Below are 17,120 nucleotides of genomic sequence, written 5' to 3'. Positions count from 1 at the left end.
TGTGCATTTAATCAAGTTTGCTATTCTTGCTAATTCGAGTATGAATGATTAAGTGAAAACTTGCGATTCTGCGGGTGCATTTGGTTCTAGTGATTGCATTGCAAGGCATCGATTTTTTATTACGAAGATGTGTTAATTACTGTGTCATTAAAGTTGGTTTTCTCTCTGGAGTCCTGACTACGAACACAAGTATACAAGCAAGTAGTAAATTCATTTATTATTGGCAGCTAATTAAGTTTAAGTGACGGTTGTATTTATGATCATACAATAGAGTCCTAAATGAAAAGCATATCATATATGGTGGGCATGGAGGTTGATGAATGATGTAATTAATCTTGTTTCGGTGGCTTGACATGACTACCCATTCTGATGACGATGCCGTCTCTGTCTCTGACGTACCCTACCTTCTGTCCCCATTCCTTCACCTCTGGCTTGCTCACCGCCTCCGCTCCGTTCTCCACCGCCCACTGCAACATCACTTCCATTATTTCCTAACTCTGTCTAAAGCTTTGTGTTCAATAAAATAGATTAACTACCATTCCTTATTGGAATAATAATAAATAAAATGAACATCACAATGCACGTAGTATATGTATGTACCTTGAAAGCGGCATCAACGTCAGAGTAAACAAAGCAAACCTCGAGAGGTGGCCTTTCATGGCCGGATCCAGAAGCATGGACGGATCCAGTCAAATCATCGGTCTCGTGTTGGTGCAGTGGCGTGAATGCTATTGTGGTGTTTCCACTCTCCAACTCTCCCCATCTAATTCAAAAAAGGTGTGTGTGGATCGCATGAACATGAACATGAAAATGAATAGAATACAACACTACAACACTCAACACATACCTGTGTGACTCGTCTAAGCGACGAACAGTGTAGCCGAATGCTTTCGAATAGAAGGCTACGGACTTTGCTACGTCTTTCACGTACAGAACCGTGTATGCGAACGCAGGACTCAGATTCGACGCCATTGATCGATCTTCTTGATCTTGATCTCCTCCTATTACACTAGATGCTTATGCTTACAACCGCTCCTTCCTCCTCTTCAACTTCGTCGCGGATTGCTCTCCATCAACGTGGCAATTCATCCTCTGCCCCCACCTGCCACGTGTTCTTCATGCAACCTTGTTGGCCTTTTTTGTTCACCAAAAACATATCAATTGGGCCACAAGCCCAACTGATAAATATACAGAATAATGACTTATTCGGAAGGAAACAAATTAAATGAGGAGTTCGGTAATTGTGTCATGTCATTAGTAGTAAGGGAAGGGTCCATGGGTGGGCCAAATCCAAGACTCGAAGATGAGTTGGATCCGTAAATAACAACGCTTGGATGCACGTTAACGTCTCAATCAAACGATCTCAACCGTCCACGTATCACGTTACGGTCCCTCCTCGCATTCCTCTTCCTCCTCCACCTCGTCCACCTCCTCCTCTTCCATTGTCAGTAACTAAAATGATCCGCGAATGTGATGTAACTTGGAAAGTTAACGAAACAAGCACCATTTTGTTTCCATCCCCCAACTACCACCAACAGCGATCCATTTCCAAGCTCATATCCACTTTTCACTTTTCAGGTCAATTTTTCCAGCTGATTCCGAATTCAGAATGTTTATTATTGTTTACTGTTTTCTCCCTTGTTTGCATCAACACCTTGCTCTTTTTTTTTTTGTCTTTTTCTTTCCAAATTTGTAACATTCTCATATCAATTTGGTGCCAGATTTAAAATCAGATGTTATAACTCAGCAATCGGCATCATACTGATTTTCTGCTTTTGTAGTTGCTTTTGTAGCTTACGAGTTGTGCCAGAATTGTCTTGTGTAGAGAAAATGATGGTTTATTGGTATTTTTCTATGTTCATTTTGATGTTCCTTATTGTAATTAAATAGAAAAAAAAATAGATGTTGAAGATGATGCACTTGCTAGTTGTTATATATATATATATTGCTAAATTGATGTGAAATTCATGCTTCTTGTCTCTTCGATTGTGCTTGAAACTGTTATTTATGTTTGTTTTATTTATTTGCTTCTTGGTTTTTGAAAATATTGAGCTGCTATTCCCAATTCATGGTTGCTTGATAGTAACAGATATCATTTTCAACTGTCAAGACATTTATTTGGATATATTTGATCTTAATCTTGTATATGATAGATAATCTTTTGCTTCTTTTTTTTTGTTGGGTTCTGCTGCTTTCCAGAGACATTGACTTGACATCGATTTACATGGGAGAGAGGGTGGAAGGTTCTAATTTGAGCGTGACTGCTAAACCGAACAATGCTACTTACAAAAAGCCTCTGGTGGCATCTCGCCCCAAAGATTTTGAACACAGAAATACTGAACACCTTCTTTCTTTGACCCGTGATGGATTTGGAAGCAGCCCTGTAGGCCGTCTCACATTTTTTCTAATCAAAGTTGCGGCACTAGAGGCCGTAAGAAGGGTATCCAAGAGTAGATGTCCATGTGTATGGCGAGGTTTACAGGGTCTACAAATCCTTGTCTATCCACCATTTAAATGGATTCAGAGATGGTCACCCTTCAAGGGTTTGGTCAGAAGTATGCAGGTTTGTAATTGACTCAATTCATCTATATTCGTGTGCTTCTAGGGAATCTTGTTTGAGATGCATTTCGTGAAATTTTTTCATATTTGTTTGATGCATTTCTCAAAAAATAATTCTTCCTTGTCTTATGAGCTTTGGTGCAATGTCGGTTTAAAATTGTTTTACATAGAAGGTGTATCAAAATTAAATTATTTTTGTTTTGTATAAAGAAAGATCAACATTGTTGTTTTGAGAAATCTATCCATGCTTATATTATTATTTCACCATTGGCAATCAGAGATATAGCATACAGTATTTCCTCGGGCCCCTTTGACTATTATGGTTAGCTTAGATGAAACTGATTTAGTATTTTCGATTTGCTTTTTCATGTGAAGTTGTCTTACCTCTTCCCTTAACTTACAAGTTTTACTATATTCACAAGAGTGAGTAGCTAATAAGTATCTCTGCAACCAGGTACTATCAAGACCATTATTAGTCCTTTCCATTGCAACTGTTTTTACAGACGAATCACAATGTAGTGATGGGACACCAGAGTATATTACTGATCCCCATGATTCAGAAGCATCTGCAGATCTGTCTTCAGTCCCAGCCAATTCAAGTATAGGGTATGATTTGGATCACTAATATGTATTTTATATTTAAGAATTGTGCTAATCGGTGCTATTTAACCCCGTTTCATGGCTGCATTGCTAATATATGTTTTTTCCATTTAAGAATTGTGGTGAGTGGATATATTTGCTCATTGACTTATTATTAACTATTTGGCTTATTCTTGCTAGAGGGTTATCAAACTTAGATGTTGGTATTTACTATTTACTTTGAAGATGTATGGTTCTCTGACATTAATCTGTCAGGGAATTGATAAATTGCAGTTTTTTTTGTACCTTCACAAATAAGTTATACAAAAACCAAACCAACTCTTGGAGGCACTTCTGATTCACCGGCTTTGCCATGCTACTTCTCTGTTCTTAATGTTATACATTTCGTTTCTTGAGCACTTAAGTTAGTTTTTTTATCGTTTTGCAGTCATAGCGAGAGCGATCCTGAAGTTTTAGAATATGAGAAATGGTTGACTCAGCTCAAGCAAGAGTTGGAAATTCAAGGGATTAGTTTGCCAGAAAGGTATTTGATGATTACTATGATGTGCGTAGTTCCAACAATATGTCAAGATGTTTCCATAATTCCATTTCAAACCTGGTTATTGGATGTTCATGCAGTTACAGTCATTCTGTGATTTATTGTGGCGGAGTAGATCTGCCCCTTTCTCCTGTCTTGGGGGAAAAGGAGCAGGACAAAGTATTAATTTATCAGCGGTTGCATTTTGTCTCTTTTCAAAGTGTTGAATATGTTAAAAAAAGTATAGAAAATTAAGTCTGGTGTACTCAGTTTTGATAGTCATCATTGACTTTTGAAGTTCATACTTCTACAATAGTGAAGTATTAGATATTCCATTTATATAGTTGGTAGCTTTAAGGCAATTGTTAGTTGTCATTTTGGTTTTAAATTGATTTTCTTGACACAAGTTCTGAAATCCTGGCTGGAGTTGCCTTAATAGCAATAGCATATTTACTTGCATATTTCTTGGTGTCTCATGTTGCAGCAGACCATGATTTAGTAGTGTTTATGCAGAATCGATGACGATGAGCTCCACAGATTTTACTCAGCTTGTAATAATGACGTTTCAAGCTTCTTTACAGCAATCAAGAAGACAATTCAATGGCGGGGGAGTTACAAAATTTTGTCAGAAGAAGAGCTAGAGAGTTGGTCAAGTTTGGTGTTCTGGCATGGGTTTGATGTGATGCAAAGACCTTGCCTTATTGTAAGGCTTGGCCTAGCTTGTAGATCATTGGTGTCTCGTGATAGACCTCAATTTGCTCAGGCAGTTAGTATGTTTTGATTGTTTTCTTTTTCCAAAAAATACCTTCTTCCTTCTTCTCTTACATTTGCGAATTCCTTCTGTATAACAAGTTTGGTTCTCTAGGTGTATTGCTTTCATGCTTCAGTTTAATGACTTGCAATGTCTTTATCTCAGTATCACAGGTTGAATATGGAGTCTTGCACTTGGTCAGTGCGGACAACCCTCAGATTACAGTATTGGTGGACTGTGAAGGGCTATCTCCGTTGAGAATTCCCATGAAAACCTTGAGATCTTGTTCTTCCCTTCTGCAAGATCACTTTCCTAATCGACTTGGTGGTTTGTTTGTCATACGACTACCATCTGTTGTTCGAGTCATTGCCCAGACATTTATTTCGGTAAACTGCCCTTACATTTCAACGAAAGATTGTTTGCTTGAGTACAATATTTTTAGCTCCAGAAATAGCCTCTGTAAATTCTCTTATGGTACATTTTGTATAATCATCTTTGTGAATTAGCTGATTTTCCTAAATGAATATAGGTTTTAAAGCCAACTACCAGGAAAAAGTTGAAAATAGGAGAGATTCATCAGAAATTTCTTCGTGATAATCTGCCGACACTACCAGCATACCTTGGAGGGTCCTGCACTTGCATTGTATGTTGTAGAATTGGCAAGAGGCATGTGCTCCAACCTGGTGCAACTGGAACCAGCAGCATACATAGGGAGATAAATATCAGTGACAATGAGGATTCTTCATCACTGCATTCATCATCTAATAGTGACTTGGATGAGCAGCAGAACAATAAATATGACCAGTGGTTGAAAACAGCCATCATAAGCATTCTAGTATTTTGGGTTTTGGTAGCTATTTCTGCTGGAATATACACTCCTGAAAATCGTTTGGTCTAAATTGCCTTCATTCATCTAGGTGAATAAAATCTTTAGAGAACCAAGTGTTTTTTGAAATAAAAGGTGGAGTCTTCAGATAGAAATATCTCCAATTAAGCTTGTACTATTTCCTTATAAAACACATTTTTGTGTTTTTTCTTTTAGAATAATATCAAAGGTTCCACGTTATAGTAGAAAAATGGATTCTTTGTTTTCATTGGTGAAAAGGATTTTGAATATACTAGATTGCATTAAGATGTTATTTCAATTTTGCATGGTATACTGTAGTTATCTTTAACCTGTACAGCCATTCCTTCATATCAATGGTATTCGGTATTGTTAGTAATTTAAAGGAGTATATATTAATGGATGATAAATAATTATTTCAACTGAAAAATTGTAAGACGCGTTTAAGATTCTTCCTTCCGCAAGAGGGTTTTGGATATCTTCTCATGATCTCAAATCTGAAAGTAATTTATTTTTATAACACATAATTGTTCTTCATTCTCTTTGGAGATTAAAACTCGTATGTTTGTATGCCTATATATATGAGACAACTCATCTTTGGTATAACAATACATTTTCCTCGCCTTATATTATATTAGAGTATTCATTAACATGTCGTTAATCTTTTACAAGAGTATACATAAGGTGACAAAATATGGACGAATGTTAATGTGCTTGGAAAAAAGTACAAGTGTAGGTTGTACAGCTTGTACTTTAAATTTTAAATTTTAAATTTTAAATCTCGATAATTGATATAAAATATAATAAATTGAGAATTAAGATTTGTTTAATTAACAAACAGTATAATATTCCTTACTTAACAAGTATTGTTCAAGGACGACCCTAAAATATGTTAGCACTTAGCACTATGTGATGTTCGATAGGCGCCGAGGTAGCATTCACTTTGCAGAAAAGAATGTTAGGTGCATGCTGCCAGTGCCACCTTTTGAAAACTAATTATAAGAAATTGAAACTGATCTAGAGCGGCGAAGCTAACCGAAAGATTAAAGATATAAGTAATATAACACACGAGTTGAAGAGTTGTAGTATTTTATGTAGTATACTACTTTCTTACGTAGGATCCCACAGCCTTTATGTGTTATTATTATTATTTCCAACATATTACACATATGGCCATATTGGAACACGAATGAATTCTTTAAATTTTTTATTAAGAGATGTTGTTAAAAGTGATTTTGTATTATATAATATTTTTATTATTCCACTTAAAAAAAATAAGATTAGAGACCACATATTACAATATTAATCATTAGAAAAAATTGAAGGATTCGGTTCGAATTCTTTGTTTCCAAAAAAAAAAAAAATTCAAAAACCTAATAAATCTCGTCAAATCTCGTCAATGTCAGCCATCTAACCCATAAAAGGCGATATTGGTGACTGCGTGGTGGCTGGGGCCTAGGTGGGTAGACGCATAGTATATCTACAAGTTTTTTAGTGGAGAGATCGTACCGCATGTATATCATCACAACAAATTTTCCAGTTAAATTCTAGAGACACAATGAAAAATCACAAATTTGACTTAATACAAGAAAAAAAAAAAGTAACAAATACTTCCTAAATTACTTAAATAAAAAAATTTACATAATTATTTTAAATAGTTAATCATCTCAAATCTTAATTTACCAAAACATTTCACTCAGACACTCTCTTCTCTCTAAACTGTTTGCCACTCTCTTACCTGTCGGACACCAACGACCTTGCGGCATCTAAAAAATTTGAGATAGATCTAAATCCAACAGACAACCATCTATATATAAATATATATAACTATTATCGTAAGAATTACAATAACTATCTGCTGAACATCCATCAATGGGCACGTAAGGGGAAGGCATAGGTGCGGCTGTGACTGCGGGTGGCGTCGGCACGGCTGGCGGAGGGGGGTGCAGTGGCAAAGGGAATTTATAGAGAGAGACCTTGCGTTTCTTATGAAATACAAAGCCAGAAAGATTGATGGCCATGGACTTCATTCCTAGATTTAAGATTGTGTATAAGTTGTCCACCATGCCAAGGTCAACATGATCATGATCATGAAAGCCAAAAAAGATGGTGGTGAAAACCTTGAATGCGAGCTTCCTCATCTCAATCAGGAACTCAAAGGGTCTGTCCTTACGCTCAACTCATGGAGAGTCTTGATAGAAATATCTTCTATGAGCCAATATACATGGACAAGGCGTCATGACCAGTCATCGGAGCAATGGTTAGACGGAGAAGCCGCTTGTACTCGACGCTTGTGATGAAGTCTGGACAGCGTCGGACCGGAGAACAAGAAAGTGAAGCAACGGCTGGACTCGCAGCGGCGAGTTTTGGGTTGCTATTCACGTTGCGACTTCAAGGACTACGGATGGGTAGCGACTTGCGGCCAGACAGTGACGGTATGGCGTGTGGGCGTCGGCACAGTCTCGGCCTCTCGGGGCTTAGGGGGCAGCGGCGAGTTGTGGAGAAAAAACAGAAGTTGGGGGATTATGGTAAAATTGGATGTAACCATACGTAATATGAATGTGCATAATTGCTAAACCTAATTTTTTAAATTTTAAATTCTAAAATTAAATAATTAATTAAAAATCTCATTTTTTATTTTATTTTTTTTAATTTATTATTCACATTGTTCACGCACATTATTATTTAGCTCATTTTTTTGGTTATGGAGGAGGGGCAGGTGTTGTGCCGGGATATGGAATGAGGGGGTGCTACACCGGAATGTGGGACAGGTTTTGGCTCAGATTTGGTAGGAAGAAATCGGACCCTCCGAGTTCTCTGTTTTGAAAATTTTGTAAGCAAATCGGAAGATCCGTTTTGCTTGTAACACATAGAAGAAATCGGACCGTGCGATATGACCATATCAAAACGGATGGTCCGTTTTCTTTGTTGGATTTGTTTTTTATTTCGTTATACTACTTGCTGGGTCCGATTTATGCTTGCCCAAATTTTTTTTTAATTTACAATAAAGGAAATCGGACCGTGAGTTTTCATTATTTTATAATTTTTTCGAATTAGGTTATACACAACTCGGTTGGTCCGAATTGTGTGTGTATATATATAGTTGCTAAGGTGTGCGAACCAAAGACAGCCGACCAGATCCAACTTTCTTCTTTTTGTTCGAGTTCTCTTCTTCTTTCTCTGGGTCTGGTGTGGGGTTATTTGGGTTGGAGAAAAAAGTTGATGGTGAAGTTGCTATTTTTGTTTAAGTGAGTGGGAAGAATAGATGATAGAGTTCTTTTGAAAGTGTATTATTTTGGTCAGATTTTGTTGCAGATACCTGAAGGAGTAAAATTTGTTTGTGAAGATCCATTAGATGTTGTTATTCCCTTCACAATTTTATTTGAAGAGCTTAAAAGCGTGATTTGTGAGAAGATAGATTCAGAGATGTCAAGAAAAATATCATGTATTTTATACAGATATTCTGTACCAGTATTTGGTGGATTCGTCCAATTTCAGACCAAATATGTAACGAACGAAGCAAGCATGCAAGAGATGTTTTCAATGTATATTGAAAGTCGTGCTCAAATTTCGTTCATCGAGTTGTACATTGAATTCGAACAATCTGAGGCCGACCGAAATATTTTATGAGAAGACTACAATAGTGACAGTGAGGAAGAGTTCGAAAGCAATTACGAAATCGTTGGTGAAGATGGAGATGTAGATCCACCCGACGGCAGTGTGGCTCCGAAGTGACAGATGTTGCAAATGCACTCGCGAACGAAGAGCCATTTGAGGAGCCATCTTTTATGCGAATTTTGGATTTGGAAGTCATGCATGCTCCGGAGTTTCCGGACTATATGAGTGCAAGTACTCGTTTAGCATTTGTAAAAAAATAGGTTATTTAGACAAGTTCAAAATAAAAAGACTGAGTTAATTAGTATTTAGGGTCCAGTATTCATTTAGTTAATATGTTAATTAGGCTTTATTAATAAGTATTTGTTAGAGTATTTACAAAGTTATTTAGGCGATTGTTACTTATTTTGAGTTATTTAGTTAATTTATATTTATTTATTATTTAGTTAATTATGGTTTATTTATTAGTTTATTTATTAATAAGTATTTATTATAGTCTTGATGAAGTTATGTAGGCGGTTAGTATTTATTTTTAGTTATTTAGTTACTTTGTATTTATTTAGCTAATTAGGATTTATTAATGAGCATTTGTTATAGTATTTATTTTTAGTTGTTTAGGTGATTAATAATTATTTTTAGTTATTTAGTTAATTTGTATTTATTTAGTTATTTAGTTAATTAGGATTTATAACTGATTGTTTATTATAGTATTTATGAAGTTATATGAAAGATTAGTATTTATTTTTAGTTATTGAGCATAATTTGTATTAATGTGTTTGTATTTTTATGTAATTGAGATTTAGATAATAACGTAATGTAAATCTTAGCTATATCATTATTGATGATGTGAGTGATGATTTAATATTTAATTTTGGTCATTAAACAATCATGTATTAAATACTTATGGTATGCCTGCCTTCCTGGCAGAAGTTCCTTTTGTCGCAGATGGTGAATTCGTCGTGGGGATGGAATTCAGTTTCAGGGAAGCTGTTATTAAGGCGATGAATGAGTATACCCTCCAAAGATCTGTAGACTACCGTGTGTATGAGTCGGAGCCGTTGACATTTTATGCGAAGTGTACACAGTACGGGTCAGGGTGTGATTGGCTTATCAGAGTTAGCATGATCAGCAGAAAGCACTGTTGGGTTATTAGGAGGTACAACGGTAGTCATACTTGTACCAGAGCAACCATTTCTCAGGATCATTCGAAGCTGGATTCAAATACGATTGCCGAAGCCATAAAGCCGTTGGTTGAAGCTGACCCCTCTTTAAAGGTAAAATCAGTTATTGCAGAAGTGCAGTCGAATTTCAACTACACCGTTAGCTATCGGAAAGCATGGTTGGCAAAACAGAAGTCCGTTGAGAAGATATTTGGAGGTTGGAAAGCATCCTACAAAGCGTTTCCCATATGGTTCGAGGCCATGTGTCATAAGGAGCCATCAGCTGTCGTACATTTTGAGACTATGCCTGCATATCAAGGAGATGACTTGGTAACTGATATCCGGGTATTGCATCGAGTCTTTTGGAGCTACTACCCGTGCATTAGAGCGTTCAGACACTGTAAGCCAGTTGTCCAGGTGGACGGGACTCACTTGTACGAAAAGTACATGGGTTGCTTGTTAGTGGCCGTTTCGCATGATGGTAACAACAATATCGTCCCGATTGCATTTGCTATTGTCGAGGGAGAGACCTCTGATGCTTGGCACTTTTTACTTAGTAACCTGCGTCAACATGTTGTGACTCGGGATGATGTGGGGCTTATATCGGACCGACATGAGTCCATAAATGCAGCTGTGGAACGTAGTCACGAAGCTTGGTCACCTCCTAGAACTTTTCACATGTTCTGCATCAGGCATATAGAATCAAACTTTCTGAGGAAATTCAAGGCACCCTACCTGCAAAAGCTTGTCGTCAATATAGGTAACATTGATTCCTTCAAAGTTTGTTATTAATGAAACTGTGAACAATCTATACATCCTGAAACTTATTTGTTGTTTGGTATATGATATTGTTTAGGATATTCGCAGACGGTTCGCAAGTATGAAGTGTGTTACCAGCATTTACGAGAGCGGGGCGAGGCGTACACTAATTGGTTAAACCATATTCCCTGTATGCGTTGGCCTTCGACGGTGGCTACCGATGGGGTCACATGACGACTAATCTAGTGGAATGCATCAACTCAGTCTTGAAGGGTGCACGCAATCTCCCCATCACTGCACTTGTGAAAGCAACGTTCTACAGACTTAATGAGTTGTTCACACGGAAAAGAGCAGAGGCGGAGGCAAGGATTAATGCAGGCCATGTTTTTACTGAGCATGTGACCTCCAAAATTCATGCAAATCAACTTGCATCAGGAAACATTCAGGTTAATTGCTTTGACAGGCAGAATGAGGTATTTGAAGTGCGTGAGATGCCAAGTGGAGTGGAGTATGCTGTTGACCTCCGTCATCAAAGATGTGACTGTGGTGAGTTCCAGGTGGACCAGATTCCTTGCCGGCATGTGTTTGCATGTTGTGCAAATCAACGACTAGATTGGCAGGTGTATGTGCATGAGGTTTATAAGATGGACCAGGTCAAACGCATTTATCGGGGCTAGGTTTAGGCCATTAGGGAATCCTACTACGTGGCCTTCTTACAATGGTCCCCGATTCGTACCAAACCCGTACCTGATACGCGTTTCCAAAGGTTGGCCTAGGATGACGTGCTTCTTGAATGAGATGGACACACGTATGTTACGCCGTCCGAGGCGATGTAGGCAATGTGGAGCTGAGGGACACAGTCGTAGTAGATGTCATCAGGGAGGTCCTCCAGGTACCGACAATAATGCCCAGTAGATGTTTATGATATTTGAAGCATTGTAACCTCTGTGAATGCCTTGTATGATAAATGAATCATTGCTACCTGTGTCATTGTACTTTATGGTAATTGAACCATCGTAACCTGTTTTAGTGTACTTTATGATAATTGAACCGGTGTAACATTTGTGAATGTACTTTATGGTGATCGAATCATTATAACCTGTGTCAGTGTACTTTATTATATCTGAACCATCGTACATAGTTGTCATAATCGAACCAGTGATCAAACCGGTCAGAATACCTGCATCACTGGATTTTCAACGGTTCATGCCTAGTTTTATGGGTTCGAATCGGTTTTCTTCCTTGCATGGTCCAAATGCCGGACCGGACCGATATAGGATCCGGTTCATCGGTTTTCCAGTCGAACTGGACCGGCCCGGTCTGATTTTCATAACACTGCCATCGTAACCTGCTTCATTGTACTTTAATGAACATAAGGAACATCAACTGAAACATACAATACAATACTTAGTTGGTACTTAGGAGACTTTAGTCATACATAAATAGTTAAAGTGTACATTAAGAAAGATAACTGATACATAGATAAAACTAACTACACCACAACTACTTTCTCACTGTCCACTTTCCAAAGTTCACAATGTTCTTGCATTTCTTCGCAGCCTTTTTGAACACAGACGGAGTGTATTGACTCGCGCTACGACGCGGTAGATCAATCCTGATATTGTAGCATTTGCCTGTCTCACCTGGAGTACAGGTGTCACCTGTATATACAACCATCAAACCAAGCAAGTATATAGTATAATCAACCGAAACCAACATACCATACATGAACATAATATTATCAATTGAGAAAGCAGGAATATAGTATAATAAACCTTACAAAAACATACCATACATAAACATACTATCATCGATTGACCAATCAGTTATATAGTAACATCAACCTTAACCAATGTACCATACATGAGCATAATATCATCAATTGACCAAACAGTTATATAGTTTAATCAACCCTACACAACACCCCATACAATACTATGATAACATCAATTGACGGGAAAAGCTTATATGATAATTGTACTTGCATCATTACGGGATTCTTCATCCTAGTCCATGTCCTCATCATCTTCCTCCTCCATGTCCTCATCCTCATCCTCTTCGTCTTCCTCGTCATATGGCTCATCCACTAAGTACTCAGCAGTCTCATGCTCAAAAGTCTTAGTATTTTCTTCAATCATAGTCATTGAAACACGGTTCGGGTTTTGACTATTAAGAACTCCTCGACCACCGTCACTCCTATTAGAATCACCAGATACAAACCCTCCAGAAGCACCCGAGTAGGTATAAAATGGAAACCTCGCGTCAAACGAATACCTTCCCGCCATGAAGTCGGCCTGGTGGCTATATTGTGCTTGGCCGGCATCTGAGGCCATGAACCCAAGCAACTGGCTAAAAGAACCTCCCTCTCCTGAGTCAAAATGTGGCTGATGTATCGGGAACGACGTAGGAAATTGTGTCTGAGGTACATACTGACTTGTGGAATGAGGTTGTTTTTCTGCCGCTGGAGGTGGAGGTGGAGGTGGAGTTGGAGGCGGTGGTGACTGTGGTTCCTACTCTTCATTATCATCATCCATAACCTGGTCACCCTCAACATCCTCTTGGACCACAAGATCTGACAAGTTCAGGTGATTACCATACTTTGAACGGTACCAGTACATATAAGTATCTAATGGCTGCTGCGGAGTCATGGGTTCCTCAGTAAGAACGTGATTATACCTGTTTGTCCACTGCATCACCCAAAATGAATGAGTCGTGGCTGTGGCCCAGTTCAGATTCTTAGGACCAGTTAACACTTCTCCGTGTGCACGGTCTAGATTCCGTTTCTGATGAGGAACTCCCTGAACGAAACCGAACTGACGTCTAAACCTGTCGGTAGCATGCCATTCAATACACTCAAAAGATACCAGTGGCACCGTTGCACTCCAAATCACCGAGTGCATGTAGATGTCAGCAGGAATTATGTCCGGATCAACACGATCACTATAATATGCAACCCACAAAAACTGGTAAAAGTAAAGCAAGCAAATAATTAAAATCCAAATAAGTAAATCACTAGACCTGACCCACATACAATGTCAATTCAAACACACCTGGCCTTCCTGAAGTTCATCCAAGGCCTTCCTAAAATGAGCAAGCTTAAGATATTTATAGACTCGGTCTCCACGCTCCCAGTTTCGCCACCTAATATAACGCATCTCATTAACACAATTGGTTTCTAAACATGAAGATACCAGGTAAATGTAAGATAGTCTAACCTATTTGCAAGCAGAAAACTGCGAGGTTCCCTAGGAACCGGTGCTAGATATGGTAGTCGCATCCATGCCCAACACAGTAGAAGTGTCAGCGGACCATCGATTTCCTTACAATCAAAATGTGAGGCCCTGCATAAACTCCTGTACAGGTGCGCTAGGCAGGCTGATCCCCAGCTATACTGTCCAATACTAGCAAAATCACTCAGCAGAGGCAGAAACTTCCAGTGGACAGATGCCCCAGACTTGTCTCCAAACAAGATCGTACCAATCAACAACATGATGTGGCACTTAATGTACACCTGTATACTATTCTCATCAGTCAACTGTGATCGTTCTTTTAAATCCCGTAGCCACGTCATTTTTATGCCACTTCCTCGACAATCCGACTTTCTCGGCGCCACCCCAAATTGATGCAGACATTCCGCCTCTAAGGCCTCAAAACTACTCAAAGTCATGCCAGTCACTGGAAGGCCTTCGGTCGGAAGACCAAATATCATAGCCACGTCTTCCAGTGACACGGCACATTCACCAACTGGAAGGTGGAAGGTATGTGTGTCCGGGTGCCACCTTTCCACTAAAGCATTTACCAGTGCTTTCTGACATTGAACTACTCCAATTTGACTAACATGGTAAAACCCAGTTGATCGTAAATGCTCCTCCACTCTCTCATCGTACTGATCCGGAGGGACAGGATGATCACATGTCATCATCCGTGAAGCCTACAAAAACATAGCAAAAGCACGATTCAAATTACACAACTATCATACATAATTTTAAAAAGCTAATTAAAAAATATAATTATATTGAATCCGATTTACTAAATAATAACATTTTCATCTCTAATTTTAATTAATGTACATAGAGCCTATATCCAAGTTGCTGCAGATAATAATTACTAATATATAGTTTCACTTTCTATGTAACTAATAATGTTCTAATGTAATAATAATAAAATCTCAACTAAAATAACATACTTCTATACATTAAAAGGCTAACAGGAAACAACTTGTTACTACCAAAACCGCAAATAAATTATACTTTACAGATCCTAATTTAATATTTAAAATTATCAACATTGTTCCAGAAAAATATACACCGAAAGTATCCTAAAATTATAATTTTTATAATTAATTATAACAGTTAACTAATTAATTATTAAATCTAAAACTATTATAAAAAATTATAAACAAGTCATTCTTAATACTAATCTATTATATTGAAAAAACGTCTAAACAACAATTACTTTTTTTTAAACACACATATTGCTAACCATTATTTAAATAAACATATAACCATAAATTCTTAAAATTAAACATAATAGTTAACTTCTTAACTCTAATTACAAAAATTTATAAACAAGTCCTATTTAATATTGAACTATTCATAACAAGTCCTATTTAATACCGAACTATTCATACGCTCAAAAAATTTCTAAATAAGAATTAATTATATTTAAACCCACTTATCTAACTATTATTTAAATACATATTTCTAAATTTTTGAATTTAATTACAACAGTTAACAACTATAATATCTAATATTATTACAAAAAAATTATAATATTAATTTTTTTATTTCTAATCTGTTATTAAAAAAGAATCTAAACAACAATTAACCACATTTAAACATATATATATTTCTAACTATTATTTAAACATATATTCCTAAATTTCTATAATTAATCATAACTTCTAAAATTATTCCAAAATTTTTTAAAAATTATTTTTTTATAATTTATTATATTACAAATTACTGTGAACAAGATGGAACTACTACACTTACATACACCTTATTTATTTAAACATTTATTTTTAAATTTCTATCAATAAATCTATACACTAATTCATATATATGTTCTTTAGATCAAATCCTAACAACCATAAACTGCTACACTTACACCTTATTTATTTAAACATTTATTTTTAAATTTCTATCAATAAATCTATACACTAATACATATATATGTCTTCATATCAACTCCTAACAACTGTAAATATCCTAACAACCAACCATAAATATAACTAAATTTAAAAAAAAATTACAAATCTGCAAAAAATAAAAAAGATTTAAAAAAAAACTTACATAATCAGAGTAGCTCAAGTATTTTACAATGTGAAGTTTCGGACAATCAACATTTCTAGGTTTTGATTTTTTCGACATTTTAACTTTTTTTTTCCTCACACAGCAGAAGCCCAGAACGTTGAGGGAGGAAGAAGATGGAGTTGTGTGTGTTGGGTGGGAAAGGAAAGGAAAGTGAACTCGGTTGATACGCATGCAAGGCTCGGTTGGGTTGTGTTAAAGGGGCACCGAATATGGGGAGCAAGCATCCAGTGACGCATGACTTGAACATACACAACTCGGATGGTCCACTTTTGCACACAGAAATCGGAGAGTCCGAGTTCCCCTCATCTACTCGCTGGGTCCGATTTCTTTTTCTACTGACACCACAGAAACGTAAAACTCCCCCCTTCTCTATGACTAAGCCCAACTCAACTTTACCCTCCATATAGAAATTAAAAAGCATTATTATTTTTCCATGCTTTCTCATTTCCATAATATACATTGCACAAGGAAAGTAATTTAACTTATTTATGTTTTAACCTTTAAGATATGAATATATGATATACTTTGCTCAATATTTTTGTCACTTAAAATGTTCAAAAGTTATTAATTACATACTACAAAAAGACTATTACACTCCGCATGTCAAATACATATATATGATTGAAATTAATTATAAGTTTGATGTATTTGCTATCTTGATACCCTATTGTTATGGCCAATCTTTAAAATTGGGTTAGGTCCATAAATAATCAATCTATTTAGAGATGTAGTCTTACATATGCTCAAATCAATAATACATTTTATGAATAAGGAGAAAATTAGATAGAGATTCTCTCTTCAGATCTTCAACCATCAAAGATTATATATTTTTTAATATATTTTTTCTAACCCTAATTTTTGTATTTCTTAGACTTTAAATTGAATTGATCGTCGAATTCTTACAGATACCTACTTCTGATCTCATTCGATTTTGAAGCAACGACTAACTGGTAGCTTTCTTTCATTCTCAATCCCCCTTAACACAATGAGTAATTGTAGA

The 17,120-nt window shown here is 36.7% G+C and overlaps 4 protein-coding genes across 5 annotated transcripts; 2 read left to right on the top strand and 2 right to left on the bottom strand.

The window, feature by feature from the left end:
- Window positions 1-192: 192 nt before the first annotated feature.
- LOC112736621 (uncharacterized) lies at window positions 193-1,082 on the bottom strand. Its single transcript, XM_025786153.3, has 3 exons — window positions 848-1,082; window positions 601-763; window positions 193-467 (listed from the first exon to the last, which is right to left on the bottom strand). The coding sequence occupies exons 1-3, from the start codon at window positions 970-972 to the stop codon at window positions 330-332; spliced, it is 426 nt and encodes a 141-aa protein (XP_025641938.1). The 5' UTR covers window positions 973-1,082; the 3' UTR covers window positions 193-329.
- Window positions 1,083-1,211: 129 nt separating this feature from the next.
- Window positions 1,212-5,504, top strand: LOC112736618 (uncharacterized). Of its 2 annotated transcripts, none has more exons than XM_025786150.3 (7): window positions 1,212-1,578; window positions 2,200-2,563; window positions 3,014-3,165; window positions 3,587-3,682; window positions 4,190-4,446; window positions 4,593-4,813; window positions 4,957-5,504. In XM_025786150.3, the coding sequence occupies exons 2-7, from the start codon at window positions 2,225-2,227 to the stop codon at window positions 5,323-5,325; spliced, it is 1,434 nt and encodes a 477-aa protein (XP_025641935.1). In that variant the 5' UTR covers window positions 1,212-1,578; window positions 2,200-2,224; the 3' UTR covers window positions 5,326-5,504. The 2 variants fall into 2 exon arrangements, with proteins under 2 accessions (XP_025641935.1, XP_025641936.1); XM_025786151.3 differs by having other exon boundaries at window positions 1,565-1,844.
- A 5,531-nt stretch (window positions 5,505-11,035) lies between these two features.
- LOC114924944 (uncharacterized) lies at window positions 11,036-11,482 on the top strand. Its single transcript, XM_029291162.1, has one exon. The coding sequence runs from the start codon at window positions 11,036-11,038 to the stop codon at window positions 11,480-11,482; it is 447 nt and encodes a 148-aa protein (XP_029146995.1).
- Window positions 11,483-13,315: 1,833 nt separating this feature from the next.
- Window positions 13,316-16,177, bottom strand: LOC140177409 (serine/threonine-protein phosphatase 7 long form homolog). Its single transcript, XM_072210502.1, has 4 exons — window positions 16,100-16,177; window positions 13,997-14,736; window positions 13,856-13,946; window positions 13,316-13,768 (listed from the first exon to the last, which is right to left on the bottom strand). The coding sequence occupies exons 1-4, from the start codon at window positions 16,175-16,177 to the stop codon at window positions 13,316-13,318; spliced, it is 1,362 nt and encodes a 453-aa protein (XP_072066603.1).
- Between the last annotated feature and the right edge of the window lie 943 nt (window positions 16,178-17,120).

Source organism: Arachis hypogaea, chromosome 13 (assembly GCF_003086295.3).
Source record: "Arachis hypogaea cultivar Tifrunner chromosome 13, arahy.Tifrunner.gnm2.J5K5, whole genome shotgun sequence".
NCBI lineage: Eukaryota > Viridiplantae > Streptophyta > Magnoliopsida > Fabales > Fabaceae > Arachis > Arachis hypogaea.
Note: the sequence above shows the minus strand (reverse complement) of the source record. Positions and strands in the feature narration are given on the sequence as shown.

What these genes read in the sequence shown, in the direction of transcription:
- LOC112736621 (XM_025786153.3), bottom strand. Translation starts at nt 972, where the DNA reads ATGGCGTCGAATCTGAGTCCTGCGTTCGCATACACGGTTCTGTACGTG. An exon ending in CGCTTAGACGAGTCACACAG is followed by an intron (nt 764 to 847) that starts GTATGTGTTGAG and finishes TTTTTGAATTAG; the next exon opens with ATGGGGAGAGTTGGAGAGTG. An exon ending in ACGTTGATGCCGCTTTCAAG is followed by an intron (nt 468 to 600) that starts GTACATACATAT and finishes GTGATGTTGCAG; the next exon opens with TGGGCGGTGGAGAACGGAGC.
- LOC112736618 (XM_025786150.3), top strand. Translation starts at nt 2,225, where the DNA reads ATGGGAGAGAGGGTGGAAGGTTCTAATTTGAGCGTGACTGCTAAACCG. An exon ending in TCAATTTGCTCAGGCAGTTA is followed by an intron (nt 4,447 to 4,592) that starts GTATGTTTTGAT and finishes TCTTTATCTCAG; the next exon opens with TATCACAGGTTGAATATGGA. An exon ending in TTGCCCAGACATTTATTTCG is followed by an intron (nt 4,814 to 4,956) that starts GTAAACTGCCCT and finishes AAATGAATATAG; the next exon opens with GTTTTAAAGCCAACTACCAG.
- LOC114924944 (XM_029291162.1), top strand. Translation starts at nt 11,036, where the DNA reads ATGACGACTAATCTAGTGGAATGCATCAACTCAGTCTTGAAGGGTGCA.
- LOC140177409 (XM_072210502.1), bottom strand. Translation starts at nt 16,177, where the DNA reads ATGTCGAAAAAATCAAAACCTAGAAATGTTGATTGTCCGAAACTTCAC. An exon ending in ACTTGAGCTACTCTGATTAT is followed by an intron (nt 14,737 to 16,099) that starts GTAAGTTTTTTT and finishes ATGTTTTTGTAG; the next exon opens with GCTTCACGGATGATGACATG. An exon ending in GACTATCTTACATTTACCTG is followed by an intron (nt 13,947 to 13,996) that starts GTATCTTCATGT and finishes GCGTTATATTAG; the next exon opens with GTGGCGAAACTGGGAGCGTG.